Genomic DNA, 23,925 nt, shown 5'->3' on the forward strand with positions numbered 1-23,925 from the left:
CTGATCGGAGTTTTGGCAGACAACTGATCAGGAAAAGATAGAAGTTCCTAATCTTTAAATTGAAGCCCCCATGTAAAAATGAGGCTTTATGTATTCCTACAGATCATAATCCTAGTTATGCTCTGTGGGATCCTATCAGACATCCTGGGGCCAGACTGAGCCTACTGTCTCTAAAACAATATTGCCTATACATGTGCTATAAATTATAGCTTTAAAAAGCTGTCAGCTGTGTTCTTATTTGTTTTTCTGATAAGAAAACTTTGGTTGTATTTCAATAATACAATACTCTAAAATAATATAGCACCATACAATACTGCAATAGTATATATTTATTATTTGACACTTAATTTTAGGGAAATAGAAAGAGTTCTAAGTAAAAAAATGAAAAACAATGGTAAACAAAATGACTCCTTGTACGCTAAAATTCTCAGTGCTGGTAAGAGTCATATTTCGTCAAACTTCATAAAAACATATTCTAATTTGCATTTGTATTTTGTTAGAAAAAACTTTAATGCAAATTAACTTTATTTTGAGTTGATTACATTTGTTACAGAGGGCCTCACATGGTAGCAGTATTTGCTGTGCATGTTTTGGACTCTATAAGATACACTGAAGAAAATCAAGAACAACTAAACATACAAAAATTAAAATTAGGCAAATAAAATACAGTCAGTAAAGTGCACATAATCATTGTTTATGTCACGTGAAATTAAAAATATTATGGTACATGTTTTTCTCTTTATCAAATTACTGTCTTCTTGGCTTGTTTTTCCCAGAATTCCCTTTCACTTGACTTCAGACTCTCTAATTCACCTGATTGAATCACTCCTAGGTAATCAAGAAAGAAAGTTTAAATAGTGAAAGAAAAACAGGGCAATAAAACCCACTTTTCCGTGTCATTCCAAAGAGAATTGAAATAAACCATGGTGTCACCATAGCAATAAATGTTCTATTCACAAATTATTGTTCTTTAGAAAAATAACTACAATTTGAGGACAAATGAAGAAATAATGTTTTAAAAAGACAGGAATTTATAAATCAATTCAATGCAAACATATTTTTTTTGGTAGAAACTGCACTTAATACAGAAGCAAAAATATTATCTCATTGATTTTTTTCAGAAAAATTTAAATGAAATCTGTATTTAGGATCTAATTATACGAAAATCTCCTCATTAGAGAAGCATGATCTACCATGATTTTGTTGGAGTAAAACCATTCAAACAAACATTTCAAGAAAGTTTAAAATAGATGTTCATAGAAACAAAATGTAACTTACTTGAAATATATTTGTTAAACTACCTTCTTCCAAAAAAAGCATACAAATATCTGGGGGCTGGGTGAAAAAGATGAGGGATTAAGTACAAACTGGTAGTTACAAAATAGTCACAGAGGTATAAAGTACAATAGAGGGAATATAGTCAATAATATTGTAAAAACTATGCATGGTGCCAGGTGGTTACTAGACTAATGGAGGAGATCACTTCATAAATTATATAAATGTCTAACCACTATGCTGTACACCTGAAACTAATATAAAATAATATTGAATGCCAACTGTAATTAAAAAAATTAATAAGACTGCAAAATAAATAAACACAAACGAATATCTTGCTGAACAAGGATATTTATTATAGTTATGATACTAACCACTCTAATAGTTTTCAGATGAAAATTTTCTCTCATTTCTGAGCTGTCTTTTGACAGAAGTATCTTTTTTTTAATTTGTACTCTCTATAAGATATATGAGAGATAAAATGCACAGGATGGAGAACGTTGAGGAAAAGGAAGTAAATCTGGAAACATATCTGGTTTTAGCAGAAAATTCATATTTTAAACAAAAGGGAAGAGAGTCATTATTGTGTTTCACTGTTTAGATGAGAAGTGTAAAATTTGACATCATGGGGACCCATCAGTCAAACGCAGACAGAATGTGTCGGAAAAACCAGCTACATACAGTAAAACAACATGACTTCATAATGCTGTGCTGGGATCCCAAAATTAGAGTGTGAGAACGTAAAGAAGTACTTGTTAGATAATATAAGCCCTGAATCATTTCTGCCTTACTTACTCGTTATTTCAGATAAAAATATATATTTTTTAAATATTTTAATTATCAGTTTCCCAGTTCACATTATACTAGGTTTCGGTTGGTTGATTAGCCACGAATAAAAACCTTACGAAAACCAAGTAGGATTAATACCCAATGATAATGTTATCATTGTGTTCTTAAAAATATACCATCTTTGAAATGTTTATTCCCATGATTTAACACAGCTTCCTCAGGCTGCTTCTAAAGTTACGTTTCTCAACTGTATAAAAAATATGTATATGATAATCAGATAAATTTGATAAGAGTAGGAGGTATACAGACATTTTTCTCTATATGGCAAAATGATACAATTATTTTTATCATTTTAAGGTAAATTATTTTAAATATGAAACATTTAAAGTCATCATGAATATTAGTATAATATTGAGTTTAATGTAAAATAGGCAATTAAATTACCATGTTTAAGTATGTGTATAGAGTGACTTTAGGTATACAGGAATCAAATTAAAAAGGATGGATTTGTAAATCAATCTCGAATAAAATACTGAATACAAAGCAGCTTACTACATAGAAAGTATAGTTCATATGTCCACTGGTAATTACTTAGAGACACATTTTCATGACTGAAACCATTGTCTACAGGTTAGAAATTAGGAAATTATTGTGCATGTACTTTTAAATTTGATGTGTTTTTGACATAAGATAGAAGTCAGTGTATCCCAATATATAATATATTTACAGGTTTACTATGACTATAGGGACTAAAATATATGTAGTAAAATCTATAGTTCATTCCAACTTTTTGCATATTTTTGAATTTAGGAAAATTATTTAAAATAGGACATATCCATTACCAGTTTGAAAGACCAAACAGGGAATTATATATCGAGCCAGCACTATTTTGAACTAGCACTTTGTGGAACTAGAAGAGCTTGGAATCAGAGAACTGTTGAATAATAAGAAAATGAAATCTTTTGAAATAAAATCTAATAATGTCCTTTATGCTGAGTTAGGAATGTGCTGAAGTTCGTTGACATCAGTATTTAGCCAAATCAGTTACTTGGCTTTGACTTGATTCTCTGCTTATGGAAATCGCAGTAGCCAAATGCCTACTTGAACACCATGTCTGCCATACTTGAATTTTTGCTTAATCTGTGATCATGTGCTTCCATAGATCACCCCTGTATTATCAGGGTAACAGCAACAGCAATATGAACAATGCATGTCATGGAGAATTATTGTTGCCAGCTTAGTACTCAGTACGTCTTTAGTTAGTACCATGGGGGGAACATTTTCTTTGGGGTTTTGCCTGCTGAAACACCATCAGCGAGCAGAAGAAAAAATGTACATTTATTATTGCAGGAATAAAACTTTACAAAGTTACCTGTGAATGCTGTTAATTTCATGTATTAAAACTAACTTAAAAATAAATAAATACATAGGGAAATATTAAAAGTGTGTTGACTTAGTTTCTGATAAAATATAAAAAATATAGAAAGATAGAGATTAAGTTATATCATAATTCTAATTGTTACAGAATTGTTTAGTGTGTTAGCATGCATACATAAAAACATATTTAATTTCATTTATGCCATAAGACTTGAAATTCAAGTTCTGTTTGTCAATTCTTTATATCTTGAGGGAAGACTAAAAAACAGAATGTCAACTTTGCCACATTAAAATTTCATGATGAGGAATACTGAGATTATTGTTTTGTAGTAGAATAGCAAACTTTCAAAATTCAGCCTAGAAAAATCATATTAAAATCATAGTAGGAATTTCTTTTATATCAAATGTATTCCTGTTTCCCAGAAGTTCCTGCTTTGGTGGTGATATCTGCCTGTCTCAGTTTCAGCCAAATAGCAATTTTTATTCCCCGTAATTCAGCATCTGGACAAAATGTGTATTCGGTGCACCTCTCATTAAACATACATTTTAAAGATGGGCATTGTACCTATAGGTTGTAGTAGGCCCCTAGTCTTATATAAATCAGTAATATGTAAGGTTTGACACATTATATATGAACACATAGATCTCTGAAGGATAGCCCAGAAACTGGAATATGGTTGCCTCTGGAGAGGAAAACAGGGCACCCAAAGTCAGGGCAGGTAGGGAAATTTAATTTTGCAATATATACCCTCCTCTGTGATTTAATTATTTTGGCCATGTGTACATATTAGTTTTTCAAAATATAAAACCTAATACAAAAAGTAAAAATTACATGCTAATATTTCAATAATTCAAATTACTGAATATCAAATTGGTTCAATAAAATATATGGATGCTATAAATACTTCTACCAAAATTTGCTTTTAGTACTTTTAACTGTAAGCAACCCTAGAAAATAAGCAGAGTATTAGTAAAGAAATTAATTAAAAATTCACAGTAGACTTACCTTATATCATAATGTATAAAATGTTTTTATTTAACATTAAAAACTAATTATTGGACACAGAAAATGAAAGGGCATTGACAGAACTTTTTTAGTTTTGAGTGTGACAGAGCTGCTAATGTAATTTTTACCAATAATTAAAACCATTGAAATTTTTAAACCTATGTGCCCCGAGGATATGTAATCTAGATATAAATTATCAAATTTTAATTAATTCTTAGCACAGTGTATGGCACCCAGTAGTTACTCCACAAACTGACTCCAATATTAAATAATTATTATTTAATTGCTTTATCTATGGTATTATATGCAATTTGGTTAGGAATTCATCTTTTCATTCATTCAACTCCTGGAAAAACAAACCTTTTAATGCTGATTTGCAGTACTGGCAGTGAAGAACAAACCCAAGTCATCATCCAAAAGTAATATAGGGTTTCTCAATTTTGTGTGGTCATGGAATTTTTTAATTACATCATTATGAAACTTTTTAGCACTAGTGGGTATATATCCTTGAAATATATGATTAAGAGAATTGAATAATCTTCACTTAAGGCTTTAAGTTGACTGTTATTCCGTGATGGTCTAGTGCACTGATTTCCAGATCATGCCGGCCAGTACACTAGTGTTCTGGTCAGCTAAACAGATCTTTTAAGTAACACGCATTCAGCTTGCACTCACTGCAGGCACTCCCCAGGTACTGGGGAGAAAACAGTGAAGAAAACAGACAAAAATCTCTGCCAACACAAAGCTTACATGTTAGTGAAGAAGACAGTTATTAAATAGAGGAAAATATAAAGTGAGAAGCACTACGGAGAAAACTTCTAACGTAAGGACAGGAAGAAATAAAACACCAGTAAGACATGGGAGGAGTTGAACTTGTAGACGGGTGGCCAGGGAAGAAGTCCTGGGAAGTGGGCGTGGGAGTGACGACCTGAAAACGGGCGGGGCCTCTGCTGTGTAAGACCTCTACAGCGAGTTACTGGACTTCCCTGTGCCTCAGTATCCTCATCTCGAACCGGGGATCACAACAGCAGCAGCAGCAATCGTGGGTGGGGTGTTAGATTAGTTATCATATGTGAAGCCCTCAGAAAAGGGACTGGCATGGCAGAAGCAGTATGTAAGTATCTGTTGACTAAAAAAGAGACAAGAGACCTAGTAGAGAAGTGAGTTGGGGTCATGGGGGGCTGTATAAACAGGAGCTTCATTTGAAGTTGGCAGCTTTGAAAAATCTGTCAGGGTTATAAATAGGCAGCCTGCAATCCAAGGGCTGGCGATCGCTTCATGGGTCCTAGGCCCGTGTCTAGTGTTTAAGACTAAAAGGAATTAGTGTAATTGCTGAAAGGGTTTGTTGTTATTTTTCCCTCCTCAAATATATTTGTAAAACACTGAGTTACAAAAAGAGACTCATTTTCTTTGTTCCTAGACATCTCAGAACTGTTTTTCATGCTAAGGTGAGTCAGAAGGGTCCCAGGCAGTGACCACAGACCGCCTCGATCTGCTAGACTGACAGTGTTTAGAAGTGTACTGTTCCATAAAACACAGCGTAGGCGATACTGAACTTGTTATATGACTGCTGGAAAAATGTTAATTCTTGCAAATCATCTTTACTTCCAAACTCACAAAACGTGCAAAACGGTACAAAATTGATGGGCTAGTTGTTTCTTAGTCATAGTTGTGTATCCATAGAAAGAGCTAAGCAAATTGTAGATGTGAAAACATTGTCTCATGAGTAAGGTCTTAGTTGACTTTTAACAACTTTCCCCCAAATTATCTGCATATTGGAATCATCATGGAGCGTCGTCTGTAAAATATAATGACTTCTAACTTTAGGTGAGTTAATTGAGATTGTGAATGGAGAGCACCAGGATAGACGCTCAATAAATGATAGCAATTATAATTACAGACGCAGTTCCCCTGCATGTCTTCATTCAGTCATTTTCATATTTTCAATATACTATTTTAACAGCAAAGGTATTCAAGTCAGACTGCTTTGATTTAAATCACAGCTTTACTGCATATAAGATTTGTGACCTTGGATTCTTTTTTGAATAATAAAAATATCAGCTCCATTGGATTATAATGAGGATTAAAGAGCACAGGATATATGAAGACTATATGAAAGCACAGCATTGGCACATATAAATACTATTTTATAAGTCAAATACTGTAAACAACAGTCTGTCAATTCCTTGTTTGAAAATTATAGTTAAAAGCTAAAAGATTGTGTCTAGTTTTTTTTATTTTCATTCTTCATAAATCAGGTAAATTTGCATAATCTGAAGCAGGGAGTTTTTTTTTTTTAAATGAGTAGTGGATTTATTCTATCAGTCATAAAATGAAGAAATTTAGATATTATCTGCTTAATTGATCCATGTAGTTAAGCATATTGGCTTTTTCAGGACCTCAAAAGGAAATCCAATTATTTCATTTCCCTCTCTGAGAAATATCAAAATAACCAGATAGTTGTCAAATCAAGTTTTGTTTTGAGTTGAACGTTTACTATAGTTCCCTGACATTTTTGTTTTCTCTCCTTACTTCTTTTTTTTCTTTTCATTTCTCTTGATGTGTCTTATTTCCAAATCTATTTCTCTTTCACTTCCTCACTGATGAAACTTAATACTAGCAGTAAGTAAAATCTACCGTTAAAAGTTGAGTGGTTTAATTTCAGATGAAACTTGCTGGATTTTTCTATTAATCCTTGATATCATACCGAACACTATTATTCCCAGTATTATTTCCAAATTGGTACTCTTTAGCAAATAACTGATTTTCAAGAGAAAGGCAATGGTGCTGATGGTGTGAAGTGGCTTATTATTGTATATTAGTTATGCTGGTAATATCACTTTTATTACTGGCCTCAATCCAGTACTAACTCTAATCTCATCACATGAACTTTGCCTTGTTATATTAGTGGGGCTTTTTTTCATTTTATAGCTGGCTTAAGTCCCGCTGAGATTCAGCAGTTGTGGAAAGAAGTGACCGGAGTTCACAGCATGGAAGACAATGGCATCAAACATGGAGGGCTGGACCTTACAACCAACAACTCCTCCTCGACTACCTCCTCCACCACTTCCAAAGCGTCACCGCCGATACCCCATCATTCCATAGTGAATGGACAGTCTGCAGTTCTCAGTGCAAGGCGAGACAGGTAAATCTCCTGAGATTTACTCTGTATTGATCTATCACAAAATTTTACCTTCACCATTGATAAAAGTCAAAATTATAATTTCCATTTCACAGGCAAAATGTGTAAAACAGCGAATTAAATGGAGACCTTTAGATTATTTATTGTATAAATTATTTTTTCATTACAAAAGGCAGTTCAAATACTAGCAGTTTGATGGGTACAGTGGGAATTTGCCTGAAAAAAGTTATTTTTTCATAGGTGTATGTGGAATTATTGTATCAATATATTTTATGACTAAGATGTTGTGATTAACCTGAATGCTATGAGAACATTTTACCATTTTTTAACTTAGCCAATTTCAAATAAAGATGCATATATATCCCCCTTAATATATGTTTCACACATGTGTTAAGAAAGCAGAAAATATATATGATGGAATATATAAATATGATGGAATTTATAAATTTAAATTCATAAAAAATATTTATTTCTAAAAATAAATTTACGGTGGTAACTTTTTGAATAAAGTTGCCTCAAAAATCCATAAATAAAAAAGTATTTGATTTCAGTTACCAACACTGAGTACATGTTAGATAGTTTTTCAATTCACTGTTTTATTTTAGTTGTGTAAAGACTGCCTTTGTAGGAGGAGCACCCATGTACTTTTGTCCATCAATACCATTTATTCAGACATGGTTATCTAATCAAGTCTTCTAAAGTAATTTACATAAGATATACTTACGTAAATCTTACGTATTTACGTAAACTAAAATACTGCTCAACATGAAAAATACGTTTTTAAAGGATGAAACCATAGTGTAGGATTTCTTAACAAAGTGCCTGAGGCTCATATGATACATACCTCTAAACTTCAAATTTAAGTGTAGTAAAATGATAATATTTTGGTATATAATATGAATATCGGCCTAGCTGCAACTAATTCTTTCTCATAAACAAGTTTTCTTCAAAGATATTTTAATTACAACACAGTTTAAAATAGAATGTTACAATTGGTGATGTTTCTGGTTTTCATTTGAGTACCATGAACATTTTTTCTTATTAGTTTGCATTATTATAAAATGGTATGCCTCTGATGCTTTCACACTATTGTTTTAATTGAAATTAATTCGATGATTATCTATTTCAGAAGTTGGTTGATTTCTAGGATCTTTCTCTCTGATATAATACTCACTTATCAAAAGTCTTTAATAATTATAGAAGGATATAGCTAGTGAACACTGTTCAAAGTAATATTTTTTAAATCAATATATATAGTTACTAATATATGTAGTTCACACATATATATTAAACAATTTAAATGATCCTAAAGGTCCATATCTTCTTTTAAGGAGAGCATTTCAAAAATCTTATTACTCTCTTAGAAATAGTTTTCTTTTTTTCACTTAACCACATAAGAATATATATTTTTTATTTAGAGGTAAATGTTACATTAAGGTCATATGGCAGGATTAGCATATGATATTATACAGTCCTCTTAGTTTTCATCCTTTATTAACAGTCATCTTTGGCTCTGTTTCTCCTCTAATTGGAACATCATCTAGCCTTGGCAGTTGAACTATTCAATAGAACGATTAAATTTTTCTGACTGCTCTGAGCTGAATTGACCTGTTTTGACCTGTTTGTCACTGATCGTAACCTGACAGGCGCTAGCAGCCTGCAACGATTATGGCTTTTTGAGATGAATCTGATGCCATGTTCTTTTGCTACAGCTCGTCACACGAGGAGCCTGGGGCCTCCCACACTCTCTATGGCCATGGAGTTTGCAAATGGCCAGGCTGTGAAAACATTTGTGAAGATTTTGGACAGTTTTTAAAGTAGGTTTTTACTTCTTTTCAGGGGAGGGAGTGGAATATATTGGACTTTTAGGCACGTTGTTGTAAATAAACCAAAGGAAGCTGAAGGAGGAAAGTAAAGGTCCATAGTGAGGCGCACTCTAAGTATTCTGTGTGCTCCACTCAGTGTGTCAGCAAGGTCAGGCTAAGGGGGTCAACTCTTCTTCACCTTTTCGTGAGAATGTATACACATCATTCAATACAGGTGTTTGAATGTTTGAAAAATATTAGCCTACTGTAAGAGAGTCATTAAAAATTGGGAGATATGTTTGCCAGGTTCACTTAAATTTCAAGTTTACAATAAAAATTTGAAGTAAAATTATGTGAAGAGTCATTGTGTGTGTATGTGTGTATATATATATATATATATGTGTGTGTGTGTGTACATATATATACACACACATATATATATATATATTAAACAGACATATCTTATAGGTTTACTTTTTTAAATTGCAGACTCTATATTCCATATTTTAAATAATGCTATTTAAAAATGCATGTTTAACAAGAATAGACAAATGAAAGTTGATAGAAGCTAAAGTTTTAAGATAACTATATTTTATCCATGTTGATACTTGGTGCCTTCGGAATCCTAAGGAAACATACATGGCTGTATGTATGTATGATAGATTATGTGGCTTCTCTAGCTTAAAATCAAAACTTGGTGTATCCTTAATTTCTTCACAGAATGACATTTTTTTTTTTATTCTTAAGGGGTTCTTTTTCAAATGAAAATATGTGTCTTTCGTGAAACATCTTCCGTGCTCAATTCCAGTCTACAAGAGATATAAGCACAGAGCTACAGATAGGTTTATGGAGATAAGTAACTTCACAGGCTGAGGCTCTTATGTTGTCATGGAGCAGCTAACAGGGTGAATGAACTCTTTCATGCTTCATCAACAATTAAGTTAATTAGCTCATTTGAAATTGCACTGCTTTGTTGCCAGGATGTTGGCAGAAACATCAAAAAGGTGTGTTTACAAATGGTAGACTACAGGGTATAGAGCAAAGCACCTTCACAACAAGGCACGAGTACGTGGCATCAGAATAACTTCATCACTGAATTACAGTAAGACTTCCACAAGGATTTTTTTTTAACCTTTTCTTGTTCCTGACCAATTAAAAGAAAATTCACTTTCTATATTACTAAGGTTTTTTTAAACATCCTGAAATGAAACTGTGTACTCCTATGGTACCAAAATAGTTGTAAAGTACCATTTTGTTGGGTATGAAACTTATTCAAATGTTCTAAGCAGAGAGCATTTAAAATGTTAGGTAACTTTTCTAAAGTTTTCCTCTCGAGGAAAAATAGCGTTTGTTAAAACAAAGACAGAATATAGGGATATGAATTCTTTAACCCCTAGTTTCATATTTCGTCATTTGGATATGTTAGTCCTCATCAATCTGTTACATTATTCCTTATGGTTAAGGTTATTGAGAGAACCGTTGCTACTCTTCCTTCAGTATGGTAACTTCAGCCATAGAACTAACCCAATCATTATATATTTTATTGCCTCAAGTTGTTCTTTCTGACAAAATTCAAAATAAATCTTTAAGAAAAATGTACACAGCTTTCCTTCAATGTGATTTCCTTTATAGCACCTAGAAAGGGGCACCTCAAATACTTAGTCACCTCAAATACTTAGGTGTACTTTCATTAGTAACAAGCAGATGAACAGGAACCCTCATTTACCCTCCATGGTTCTTTTTCATAATCATGCTAGTATTTTTTAAAACTCAAAAATTACACTTAAAAAATAATTTCCTTTCAATTAAATATCAACTTTGGTTCAGAAGACTGACCATTTTTCCAACCCATTAACTTTATAGGGATGACAGAACAAATGACAGTAGATTTTTAGGCCTTTTTTTTGGTCCATTTTTGTTATGATATGCTTTAGATTTCCTGACTCAAATACCTGTGATAATTTCTGTTAACAGAGTTAATACTGGTATACTGTACTGAAACGAAATATTAAACAGACATATTTCCATACTGGTATTGTCTTTTTTCTTAAAATGTGTGGGAAATTTGAAGACTAAAAGTAATAATTTTATTAAATTAATTTCAGTTATTCAGAAAAAAGTTTACTTAGTGACTGTGTGAAAAGTGAAATGAAGAAGGCATCATCACTAATAGACATTTTCTGGGAAAGAAGATTTTGATTTTCTTTTGTACTTGTGGAGAGAATGGAGAGTCTTAGAACAAAAACGTTAAACAAGTCAAAAAGCTGTGAAAGATTTTTTTTAGCTCTCAGTTTTCTTGTTTATCTATTCACCAGAAATTTTATAGTTTATTATAAAAGTTGTTTTGAGAAAATACTGTTGTGGCGTTTTTATTCCTAAAATTCACTAGAAATTAATTGTATAGCTTGAGTTTTACTTTGGTATCAGACAACCTATCCATTGGTTTGAAATAAAAGTAAACTACCTATTATTACTATTTAGCCTACAAATATTAAATAACAGGATGTATAAAATATATTGAGGGATCAAATTCCATTTATCACATTACATTCCCAAATTGGTAGAATTGCTCTCTATTTTTGCCCAGCACCAAATGAAAAGCCACCAAATGAAAAGCTACTAGAAGCCACCAGAAGACAGTTGTTTACATATAACACACATATTCTTAGTCATATACGTGTGTATATATATATATATACATATATATACATATATATACTTTAATATTCAATTGAAATATGATTTTCTATTGAATAAAAAAAACCTAAGGCTAAGTTAGAAACTGTTATTGGTAACAGCCAAGATGAAAGCAGAAAAGTAAAAGATGAAGAAGAAAGTTCAGGCTAAAATAGTGCTTAGGAAAATTTTTGAATTTTACTGTAAAGTAGGTGTTGACAGAAGCTAAACATTTTTCTGACCACTAATTGAATGTCTCACTAGATCACTAAAACCTAAATCCTAGTTCTTCATTACTGTCTTATAAATGTCAAAGTATAACAACATCTGACAAAACTTTAGTGCAGTTTGGCTGCAAAATCAATTATCATTCCACTGGACCTAAATCAGCTTCAATGTAGATGGCCTGACTTGCAGAGCTTAAACTCAAAAAGTTCACAATATAACATTCCCGTTCTCAGACAAGTGTTCTTGATGCCAGCAAACAAAACATGGTCTGAGATGCAAAGATCGATGCACTCTCTTTGAAGAAAGCTAGAATTATTAGTGTCCATGAAAGTATCGGTCTAGAGTAATTAGTTGATGGTAAAGGAATTAGGTTTGTTTACCAAGGCTACATTTTTTAAGGCTTGACACTGTATAAAGAGCAACAGAAAAGGTGGTGGAAACAGTTTATTCAATGGAAATTTGTTGTCTTTTTTCTTGCTGCTGACAACTCTAAAGATTATGTTTTTACTTACTGTGTGTTGTCTGTTTCTTTGTCTTTGACTAGGCAGCATGGCTACAAAATTATGACCTCAAGAAGGCATTCTCTGAACTTGTCAGAATATTGTTTCTTTTGGTGACAGTGTCCCCATCTCTCAAAACTAAGGCATCTCACATAATCAGCTAAATGAATAGTGACAGCTAACATTTTGTATTTAAACTCCTGTCAGTGTTTAAACATAAAAAGCTTGATGCAAAATAAATCAAACACCAGTGATATGCAAGTGAAACATTTTGTTAAAACTGTCTCTGAGATAGTTGGATTTAAATCTGATCCCCTTTTAGCTTATAAAATGCTATATACTTTAAATGAATTTGAGAAATCTAGAGGTTAAAATTGAGTTGCTAATCTGGGGTGGATATAATTGAAGTTACAATTTGCATTCATAACCTTAAAAGCTTCGTTAAAGACAATTGTGCGTTAAATAAATTGGAAGGATCCTTTCCTACTTTTTGTCTTTCTGAAACGCTTTCTTAATTGTTTTTAGAAAGAATTTGATTGCCTATTTACGTTTTTCTCTAGTCCACACTACCTACCTAGCACATAGATTCAATGCAGTTTTGAAAGAACATCAGTCGACCACATCATTTATTCCATTTTGAAAACAAAAATCAATATACCTATAAAGTGACCCATAAATTAGAACTGGCTCACACAATGTTTGCTCAGTGCTGCCTTTCTGAAGGCACCCTTTGCATTTTTTCTTCACCTCTCTGTTTGAACTGCAGTCTCGGTAAGAGGCTCATTAGGGGACATTAGGGACTCGAGCTAACCAGAATTCCAGAGCTTGCTTTGCTCTTATTAATGCATAGTAGAGTAGAATGCATTTAAATATTTCATAGACATTCAGTAATTTGTGTGTAATCGCCTTGTTAGCAGAACAGTGGAAGGAGAACAGGCCTGTGAAATGGTGTTAGTGATTGCATGGGTAATTTACAGACCTTTGCCATCAGAAAGAGTATTATTGTTGGCTAGTATGAAGCTGTGAAATAGAACTACCAATAAGTAAAAAAAAAGAAACTTAATAAAGGTTTTGTAACAAGCATCTTCAGGGATAACAACCCTACTTGGTCCTTTTGAAACAGCTATAATTTATGACATAGGCAATATATCAAATGCATAAGATAGTATTATGGAGCATTCATATGAAAAGGGTATTTGCAACATTAGTTCCAACTTCCTGCAAGGGACATGATTAAATGATTAATGAAATGTCCCTTTGCATATGCATTTTGAAACAGCAATTAGGCACTGACTGAGAAAACCCACCAATCCTCTCATTTTTCAGTATTATTTCATTCTTGTTTTATAAATCATAGAGAATTTTTGAACAGCAATATGTAGTACCTGAGATAGTTATAAAAACATGAAAGAGAATAATTTGGGCACAAAATAGTCATAAATACGTAAATTCATAATTTAATGTTAATATTCAGCCTATTTATTTGGTCTTATTGCATTGTATTTATATCCGACACTATTTCTGTACTTTGATTGGCATCATTAAGTAGGGGGAATGAATAGGCACTATTATTTTACATATCACTGGTAAACAATAGTGAGGAAAGGAGAAGGGAGATGTGGCAGAGGTATGTATGTGTTTTTCAAGTTCTCAGTAATCCACTGGAGGCTGTTCTATAAATGATCATTGAAGGGCTGCAAGCTAGCCTATAATTACAGGAAAGAAAGTGGCAGCTCTGGCATTTCATAACTATGTGTCCTCGAAAAGTGCTTTGTGAGTTTGTCACCAATGATAATTTAGATAGAGGCTCATTACTGAACATCACAACACTTTAAAAACCTTTCGCCTTCATACAGGAGAATAAAGGACTATTTTAATGGCAAGGTTCTTTTGTGTTCCACTGAAAAATTCAATCAAGACAAAACCTCATTGACTATTATTGTAGTCTACAGTCTCTATTCTAATAAAAGCTGCTTAGATAAATTGAATAGGTCTCTAAGACCCAAATGTATAATGCAAACATTTTGTACTTTTTTTAGTTCTTTAAATGTAGGACAATGATTATCACTAAGCAGTAAACAAGTATAAAAAACCTTTTTTAAAAGTGATTTCATGCAAAAATAAACAAGTTAGACTGAATATTATCTTTTCTTGTGAAACTGTATATTCTACTTATCTTGTTCCATCTACACCCTCATCTTTGTGTATAGCTGAAGCATTATAGCTAAAGCATTTTAAAAAATATTCATCGTTTAAACTGATTGTGGAATAAATATATGTGTGTTCCCCAAGAGTTCATGGTGAAAAAAACCTTAAGAAAATACAACTATATTAAACTTTAAGAATACAACTACCATTATAGTATGGATAGAAAATTGTCTCATTGCTCATTACAATTTTGGAGGAAAAAAAATCTGAAAAACAATTTTAAATGTCCCGTTAATTAGGAATCAGTGACACTTTACGTCATAAGCTAACCTCTGGTTTACTCTAACATTTCATGCCTCCTTTCCAGAAAACGTGATGAATTTTAGTTCTCATTCCAGTTCGATTCCTAGCAGAATTGAACCAACGGTGTGAGCATAGGGCAGGCAGGACAGTGGAAGTGCGTCTCCTGCATTCTAACCACACACCTCAAAGCTGATCCACCTTGCTCCTTTAGTGCACAGTTTCCTTTCAGCCAGGAGTGACAACTGTGCCAAGATGCATGGAGGTTTTGTTGTTATGATCAGTGAGGAGGTATTACAACGGACTGACATAATTTTTCCCAGGCAGGGGCAGACGGAACAAAGGTTTCTGATTGCTGACCCTAGATCTACTAACAAATAAAACTACTTATTTAAAAATTAGCTCTTTCTCAGAGACATCATTTTAGTTCTTCTTCACATGTGTTACATTTATGTCTGTTTATATAGTTTTTTCTGCTTCACCATTCATTTTAAGAAATATAGGTAAATAATTTGAATGATCACAAAAACATGTTTGTTGAGTTCTGTATACTTAAGGTTATACTAAACTTTTTAGGATATTATATCATTCTAAATGATACTTGAGTCCAGAAGGATAAGTATATAAATTTTTATTTAATTTTATGAATATTTTGTTCAATATTTCACTTATATGCATTGATAAGAACATCTCTTAGATTGCTGCTTTAGTTTACCCATTGGTGAAACAGACACACCAAAGGATATTGAATTATTTGATTATTTTTTTTAATTTTAGGAGGCAGCAAATAAATTATAAATTACAAAGCACGAATTATTGGATATTTATATGTTCATTGGAAATGCTGCTGTACTAAATTACTTTTGGTGTATTACCATATCACTCACTAAAGAGATCTTTTTAAATATTATGTAATAATAATAAATAATAATAATCGACTAATACTTAATCGAGATCAGAGTATGATAATTAGAATGTCTAACCGTTCACCACTTTGATATAAGATTAGGATAGATGTCTCCCAAATAGGACACTAGATGTGCATGTCAATTTTTTGCTTCTCAGGATCAGGATCTTTAATGTACTTTATTAGTAACAGCAAGTGATCATTCTTCATAAGCATTGATGTTTCCATGGGATGATAATTTGCCATCTTTACATAATTCACAGCATATCCTAGTGAAAGAGGAGATCGCTCACTAAATAACATCACAGGAACCACAAACTGTTTTAACAGAAACGAAATAGAGCATTGCCTTTGTTCTCTTTAAAATTACTTTTGGTTCATATATTTATAAGGTGCCCTTTAAAAAATGACACGAGAATATGAAATACATCTACTGATTTCTATTATTCTATAAATGGTTTGGGGAAAATATTTTTTTTGTAATAACTGGGAAGCTTAGAGACAATGACATTTCCTGCTATCAGAAGGGTCTCTTTGCACTACATAAATAATGTTACTAAACACGTAAGCATATTTAACTTTTTGCTGTACAGTTTCAAGGTGTTGCTTTTTCCCACTGTGAAGGCAAACGTGGCTTCAGGGTGGCGCCTTGAAGGGGAGCGCGCACCCCTGCGCAGACATTGAGTAACGCTCTGTTTTGTGTTTGTTCAGGCACCTTAACAACGAGCATGCGCTGGACGACCGAAGCACTGCCCAGTGCCGCGTGCAAATGCAGGTGGTGCAACAGTTAGAAATACAGGTTTGTCACGTGCTCACCTAACAGACTCCTTTCTCAGGTTCTGGTGGGTCAGCCTGGGTACCGGGCGGCTCCTGAGTCCTTTAACACCGTCTCTAATAGAAAGACATGGAATTGTAGATTTTTGTAATGCCGGCAATCATTGATAAGTAGGGGTGGATTATTGTAGTTCGATGTACTTATCACATAGACTTATATAATCTTTAGACTACGTCATATGTATTTGGATATCCCAAAAGAGTCAAATCTGACATTTCCCTAATAGAGATTACACCAGACCCCCCAACTGGATATGATTTGTATTGCAAAGACAGTTTCTACATGAGCTAATTTTGATTTTTTTCCGCTAGATTGCATAGTATAGCAATAAGTCTTTACAGCAGCATGCCTGTAATATAATACCCTGAGAAATCCTTTTTTTCTTTTCTACCTCTGGTGTATTTTTAATTAAAGAACTTAAAAAAAAATTTAAGACTTGTCTTTACTGGAGTAATGGCCAATCATTTATAATATCACAGACTGTAGTACATGTATCAAATGCTGCTAATTTTAAGTTAAAAAACATTTCAGTTAATATTGAAACAGCATTTGGCCAAAAATAAATAGCACTCATAAAACTGATAAGAAAACAATTATGTCACCGTACATATCATTGACATAACATTCTTTTTATGTTCTTACTAAACCTTTAAGGCTTCCTATAATATTTCATCTTAAAGGTTATTTTTTTCTCAATCAAACCAATACTTTGTTTCATTTAATTAAACATATAATTAATTTTTTTCACACTTTACTACTTCTTGAATTGTTTTAAATCTATCAAGTTGTAGCTTTTTTCCAGAGAGCTGCTAAAAAATATTTTATTTTGACTTGTAAAATAAAAAGTATCATTACTGAAGTGTTTAAAAAGATTTTGTAAACCTGTTTACAATGTGTAAAAGGTAGCGTCAAACATAAGGATCCAGCTGATGATGATACAGTCTGCAGTGTGACCAATTATGCCTTAGTTTGGTGTGTGCTGTGTCTGACTGCTGGAACAGTAAGGTCCGTCTCTTGTAATGAGACCCGGTGCAAGTGTAGATGCCGCGTCTGTGGCAGACTTCAGCGTTTCACACTGCCTGGTCTCTGTCACTCTATTGGATTAGATTGATGATGGCAGATTGCAGGGGGCACTAACTGGACCTCAGTGGGGATGCGTGAAGTGTGTAGACAGTCCTGGCAGGCACTCTGCTTTGAGAACCCTTCACCCCTTCACAGCTGCTGGCACTCGTCCATGGCTAACAGTGTCCACAGGACTTTAAAGAGATACCATGGGCCTTCTAATTTATGGTTTCAGTAACTTGTTACTGTCGAGGCAACTGTGACCTCAATTCTCTTATTGACAAAAAGATGAAGTGTTATTTGTTTTGTCTGACCTTTTAACATAAGGAAAGCTATAAAAGTTTCCCCCCCCCCCATCACTAAAGTTGCATTTCCTCCCAGATGTTCCTACTGACACAGACTTTTATATGCAGGAATCATTACTCTGAGACAAGTTCAATGATAAGATGTATCACTGCAATAAAATGGCTGTATCAGTCATTTCGAAAATGCTTCTGATCTCACGCTTTCTTAACAGCTTTCTAAAGAACGTGAACGTCTTCAAGCAATGATGACCCACTTGCACATGCGACCCTCAGAGCCCAAACCGTCCCCCAAACCCGTAAGTGCAGATTGCTTTATAAACAGCAAATAGCTCTCCCCACATAACAGACTAGGAAAAGGAACAATTTAGTGACAGTTAGAAAACAATGAGTGTGATGAAAAATATGGCAATAAAATGAAAGGAAAATGCAATCGCTTGTCAAATTGTATGTTTCTTTTAGAGTAATGCTATCTTTTACAAAATCTATCCAATCTGTACCATGGGTGACACTAAACAAACTACACCTATCAGTGCACAAATCACCGCCTTGAGGCTGAAGCCAGAGACAATCTTTCGCTGATAGGTTTGCAGATACTTAAAGGAAACCCACTTTGAGCAACCTGAAAAGCAGTAACAGTACAAATCCCAAACGGAAAGGTTTGTGGTATGCCAAAGAGGCCTCAGATCAATCATAAAATACATATAAATAGATTTTTTAATCTAATATTTTGTCAAAAATGTCATAGTATTTTTAGTCAATTTTCTCGTGCTCTTTTGGTTGTTATTTCAGTGAAGGTGTATTTCACATATTGATATATTTTACCAAATAGTATACATAGTGTTAATTTAGAGAGCTTATGACAAAGGAAAATGGGTGTTTATAGAAAACAGTAAGTGCAGTATCCCTCAAAAACATATGAGATTGAAGCACAACCTGATAATAAATACACTCAGACACACAGACTGTTGAAAATATACTTTGTCTCACTCAGCTAATGTTTACGCAGAAACTTAGATAATCAACCTAGTTTAATGAAAGTTTGTGGGAATACTTTCTAGAAAATCCCCTGTGTAGCCTGATGATCAGTGAATGCCAGTTGTGCCTCTTCTTCCATTTCTTTAAGTAAAACAAACAGAATCGTATGGTTTTGTTGTAGAGGAGGAGATAAAGACAGACCATATTGTCTGAGTTTTCTCCTAGTGTCTCTGATATCACTCATTGGTTAATATTATTTAAAATTTACATTTTTGCATAAAGAATATATTTAAACACTGCTAATGTATTTCCTCCGAGATATTAGAGTTTTCCCTTTGTGCTACATTTAAGTGTAGGATACTATAAATACATTTTTAATAGGAAGAAAAGAGAAATGTATCTTCTTGAATCTGACATGTTACTTTTAAAACTCTAGAATGTCTATGTTTTTAATTAAAAAAATAAACTTTTGAGACTATTTTTGATCATGTGTTTATGACTTTTATCAATAAGATTTTTTCCCCCTCACTGCTTCTATAGAATAATGTAGATAATCACAAGCCAGAATAATTGTCTCATAAATCCATCAGGAATCTGCGGCTTGTTCTTTTCCAATTAATTATTCAATCAGTAAATTTTTTAAAACTCCAGCAGCATGGTTACATCTACACTAATAAAGAATTTTCAGCCTATAATCCAAAACAGAACCTGAATGAATAATGTAATTGAAGTATTACATTACATAAACCACACATGAAAGAATTGCTAATTGCGTTTGATGGTGGGCAATTAATACAGAATCTTAGATGAGCGATTTAAAATGAAACCACAGTTTAAAGTTCCCTTTGGAACCGGCGTTATCTGAAGTGGGGAACTGCACTCCTGGCCTCAAACTGGTTTGAAAGAAGCGTGGTCAATCCTCACACCCCTCAAAAAACCCTAAAATTTATACACTGTGCAAAAGGAGCTTCAAAATTGATATGATAGTAGAGATTTATGGTCTCATGTGCAGTGGCTCAGTGGAGACGGCCCACACATTTGATAAATATTAATAGCATGAATTTATTACCAGGAAGAAATGGGCTCTGTTGGTTCATCACTGCACCCTTAACAGCTATCAGTACATGAACACAAGCTGCAACCGCACTGTCTATTATATGACCCCATTTACTCTCTGAATGGTACTTCATTAAACGGTACCTTTTGGCCATGCTATGGATGGATGAAAATCAAAGTTATCGAGGCTGCGAGTCCTGAATAATGAGTTTCACCCAACCTTGACTATATTCAGATGAGCCGATGTGGCTAAGTGTTCATCTGGCTTTTACATGCTTCCCTTTAGTTAATAATAAATTCTATTTTACCCGTTTGTGATTGCACACCCACAAACACGGAATGCTTATTATTGCAGGCTAGCAGAATAAGTTACCGTAACATTGTAAACATGGGTAGTTTGTGTAGAGAAAGATGCCTGTCTCCTGTTTTGAAAACTTTTACCGTGTGCACCATACATTCAGTGTCCTGTCAAGTAGTCAGGATAGGTCTTTCATTGATTTGCAACGTTGGCATTTTTCTGCCGTCTAAATGTGCCATTTAATTCTGGTTTACAGTTTCAGAATGTGAATTTGTAACCAGTCGGCCGAGTGGTTGTGTGTGTGTGTGTGTGTGTGTGTGTGTGTGTGTGTCAGTATAGGGAAGTGATTTGTTTTTTCTTTTTGTAATTTTAACATATAGCTACACAATGCTGATGACATGGTCTCAATAGAAGGCTACTGGTTACCCGTCCTGCAGTTGGTCTGTTTAAAATCACCTGCAGCGTTGCACACACGTGTGTCCTCCCGCGTTCGTCAGGCTGTGCAGACGTGCTCTGTGCATCCGGGCCAGCTTACACCAGTGGCTTTGTAAACATATTAAACGCAGCATTTAGAAGCATTATCTCGGCTTTTATTTATGTACGTAACAAAGAATCCCCAGCCCCGTCTGCTGGCTTAGAGTGCGAACAGAGTAACAGTTTGTGGTTTATTGGGAACAGATGCACTTGGGGATGCCTTCAGGGTGCCAGTCGTTATTATTAGCCTGCTCATGTGCTGCTTCTGGCTGCGGCCCAAGAAAGAACAATTAGCTGGCATATGTTAATTTTTGTTTCCCTAACAAATCTCTCTACTGACTAAATGTGTAAAACAAATCCACAAAGAAAGATCAATCAATGCTGTACACATCATTTTCTCCCCATTAAAAAAAGGTTTATCTTAAGAAGTGTATTTGGGATTTGAAAAGGCAGGTGTTCCTAAATTATATACAAAAGCTGAATATTCTCTATTTAGCCACTCGGCAGTTACTTCCTATAGAAGCAGAACAATTAAAACTAGTTTTCTTGCTTGGTTGTATAGATTGCTGTACAAAATGAAAGGTCCGTAGATCACATCTCTTATGCATACCATTTAAATATGTGGCAGAAATCTTTTTATGTGCTGCCCTGCGTAACAATTTTGCTAATTGGATGCTATTTATGACAAAAGATGTGTGGTAAATATGACAGAGGTGAGATGAGTTTTCTGATAATGACGAGCAGGGCCTTTCTGAGGGGAGTAATGAAGGGCATACTGGTAAACAGCTTGCACACATTCTCACCTTTTTCCTTTTTTCTACCCTGACACCCACTTTCCAGGGTACATCAGCATTAAGTGACACTGTAATCATAAATTGAAAATGATACTTCCAGAGGAATTGGCAAACTTGACATTTCATTATATTTGTTAACACATGCCACAAATGATTGTTAGTGAGGAAATTCCATTTCCCTCTCTCCATCTCCAATCAGATTTAATTTGAAAATTTTCAGCCTCCTCTGGCTAATTTGCAATTAAGACAATTTTGTTTGAATATGTAGTAATGTCATTACCATTCCACCAAATTAGCAAGGAGACTAAAGGTCAGTGTAAAATTTTCCAGCTGGCTGGAGCCTCTCAGCTGAGATTTGGGACTATGGAAAAAAATTCTGGCAGCAACAGAATAGCAACTTATTTTAAGTCCTGTTGGTTGAAAATATTGCATCCTTCAGTTATTGCTTGGTTATTGTTGCTTTGAGGGGGGCTACACCAGTTTAACCACAGGGGCAGTCAATACTCAGCAGCGGGCTTGTATTTAAGGAAATACAGTCCCACTGAAGTCTGGTAGGACGAGAAGGAGTTAGTCCTAAGTAACATTGCTGTAGATTATTAGATAACCTCTAACAGCATCGTCTAATTAGAGTTCTTATGATACAATTTCATCCTGTAATTAGCTGAGATTGGCTGCTTCCTTTTGCAGCTTATTAGTGGCAACACAGCTGTAGAAGTGAATCCACTCTCATTTGTCAAACCTTTTTAAGTCTTTTTCTCTTGTCTCTACCTTTTTCCTGCCCTTCTCTTGGGCCTTTGCAGCTAAATCTGGTGTCAAGTGTCACCATGTCGAAGAACATGTTGGAGACATCCCCACAGAGCTTACCTCAAACCCCTACCACACCAACGGCCCCAGTCACCCCGCTTACCCAGGGAGCCTCAGTAATCACCCCAGCCAGTGTGCCCAATGTGGGAGCCATACGAAGGCGGCATTCAGACAAATACAACATTCCCATGTCATCAGGTAGGATATAAACGCTCAGTAGAGCTCTTTTACTTTGGGAGAGGAAAGCTGGAGCTGGAACAACTTACAGGAGCCATTCCCGAGTCTTGATTTACAGAGTGGTAATTGTTTCATTCCTGGTAAATGCGGATGGGGCTATTCCCTAAGCACTTGGTGATGCGCTGTTCGGAATGGTTGTTCAGGAAGGAAAGCTCTCCCCAGTAGAGACAGTGCAAGATATGTTGTCTGGAGAGCCCACATGATCACCTGGATTCAACAAGATCTTTTGATCTCCATGGGAAGACTATAGCGATACAGCACCTGTGAAGAACGCTATGTACTAAGAGCCTTTAAAAGGACGTCAGAAGCACCGTGCTTTCTGCCAGGCAATGCGGGTCCTGCCTAAGCGGAACCCTAGACAGCCCCTTAATGCCTACCCGCCACTTTGCCTGAGATGCAATGAGAAGTGAAGTTTGCATGGGATCAAAATTTACTTCCTGTCTCTTTGGCACCCTTCTCTCTTCTCCCCCGATCCCCACCCACGCCCGGGCACCTGGGTAATCCCAGTCACACGTTATAACTGTTGTTTGCCCAGAGCCCCATTTCTACCAAAAGTGAAGTTATTTTCAACATGGGCACTTGTGAGTGTTTTGTTTCCTTTGTTAGAGGGCCACAGGTACCGAGAGGCGAACCTGTGGTTCTTTTAAGAAGTATTAGATGAGAAAAGCGAAATTATGGCAGGCAGGCAAAAATCCATGTAAGAACATGCCTGAATCATTGGCTTAAGAGGACCTGGCTGTTGGAAAAATCCTCAGGCCAGCTGGTCACATGTTCTGAAAGTCCTGCAAACAACCAGGGACGCTTCATTTGCACTTCACGTCAGAAATGGCCTTTTCTATATAATTCAATTCCACTGTCATGCTTTGTGCTTTCAGTAGTCAGTGGCTTTCTCACTGAATCACTTCACCAATACTAGGGGAAAATATGAAAAA

At 34.6% G+C, this 23,925-nt stretch overlaps 1 protein-coding gene across 8 annotated transcripts in view; it reads left to right on the forward strand.

Annotated features, from left to right (window-relative positions):
* FOXP2 (forkhead box P2) overlaps positions 1-23,925 on the forward strand; it is a 632,923-nt gene that overhangs the window by 568,873 nt on the left and 40,125 nt on the right. For all 8 annotated transcript variants that reach the window (XM_081038544.1, XM_081038543.1, XM_081038539.1 and 5 more), the window contains 5 exons: positions 7,379-7,592; positions 9,302-9,406; positions 16,865-16,952; positions 18,568-18,651; positions 22,753-22,954. In XM_081038544.1, the coding sequence (XP_080894670.1) occupies positions 7,379-7,592; positions 9,302-9,406; positions 16,865-16,952; positions 18,568-18,651; positions 22,753-22,954 (693 nt within the window). The remainder of the gene's footprint in view (positions 1-7,378; positions 7,593-9,301; positions 9,407-16,864; positions 16,953-18,567; positions 18,652-22,752; positions 22,955-23,925) is intronic.

The sequence above is a fragment of the Rhinolophus hipposideros genome (genome assembly GCF_964194185.1).
Source record: "Rhinolophus hipposideros genome assembly, chromosome: 25".
Lineage (NCBI taxonomy): Eukaryota > Metazoa > Chordata > Mammalia > Chiroptera > Rhinolophidae > Rhinolophus > Rhinolophus hipposideros.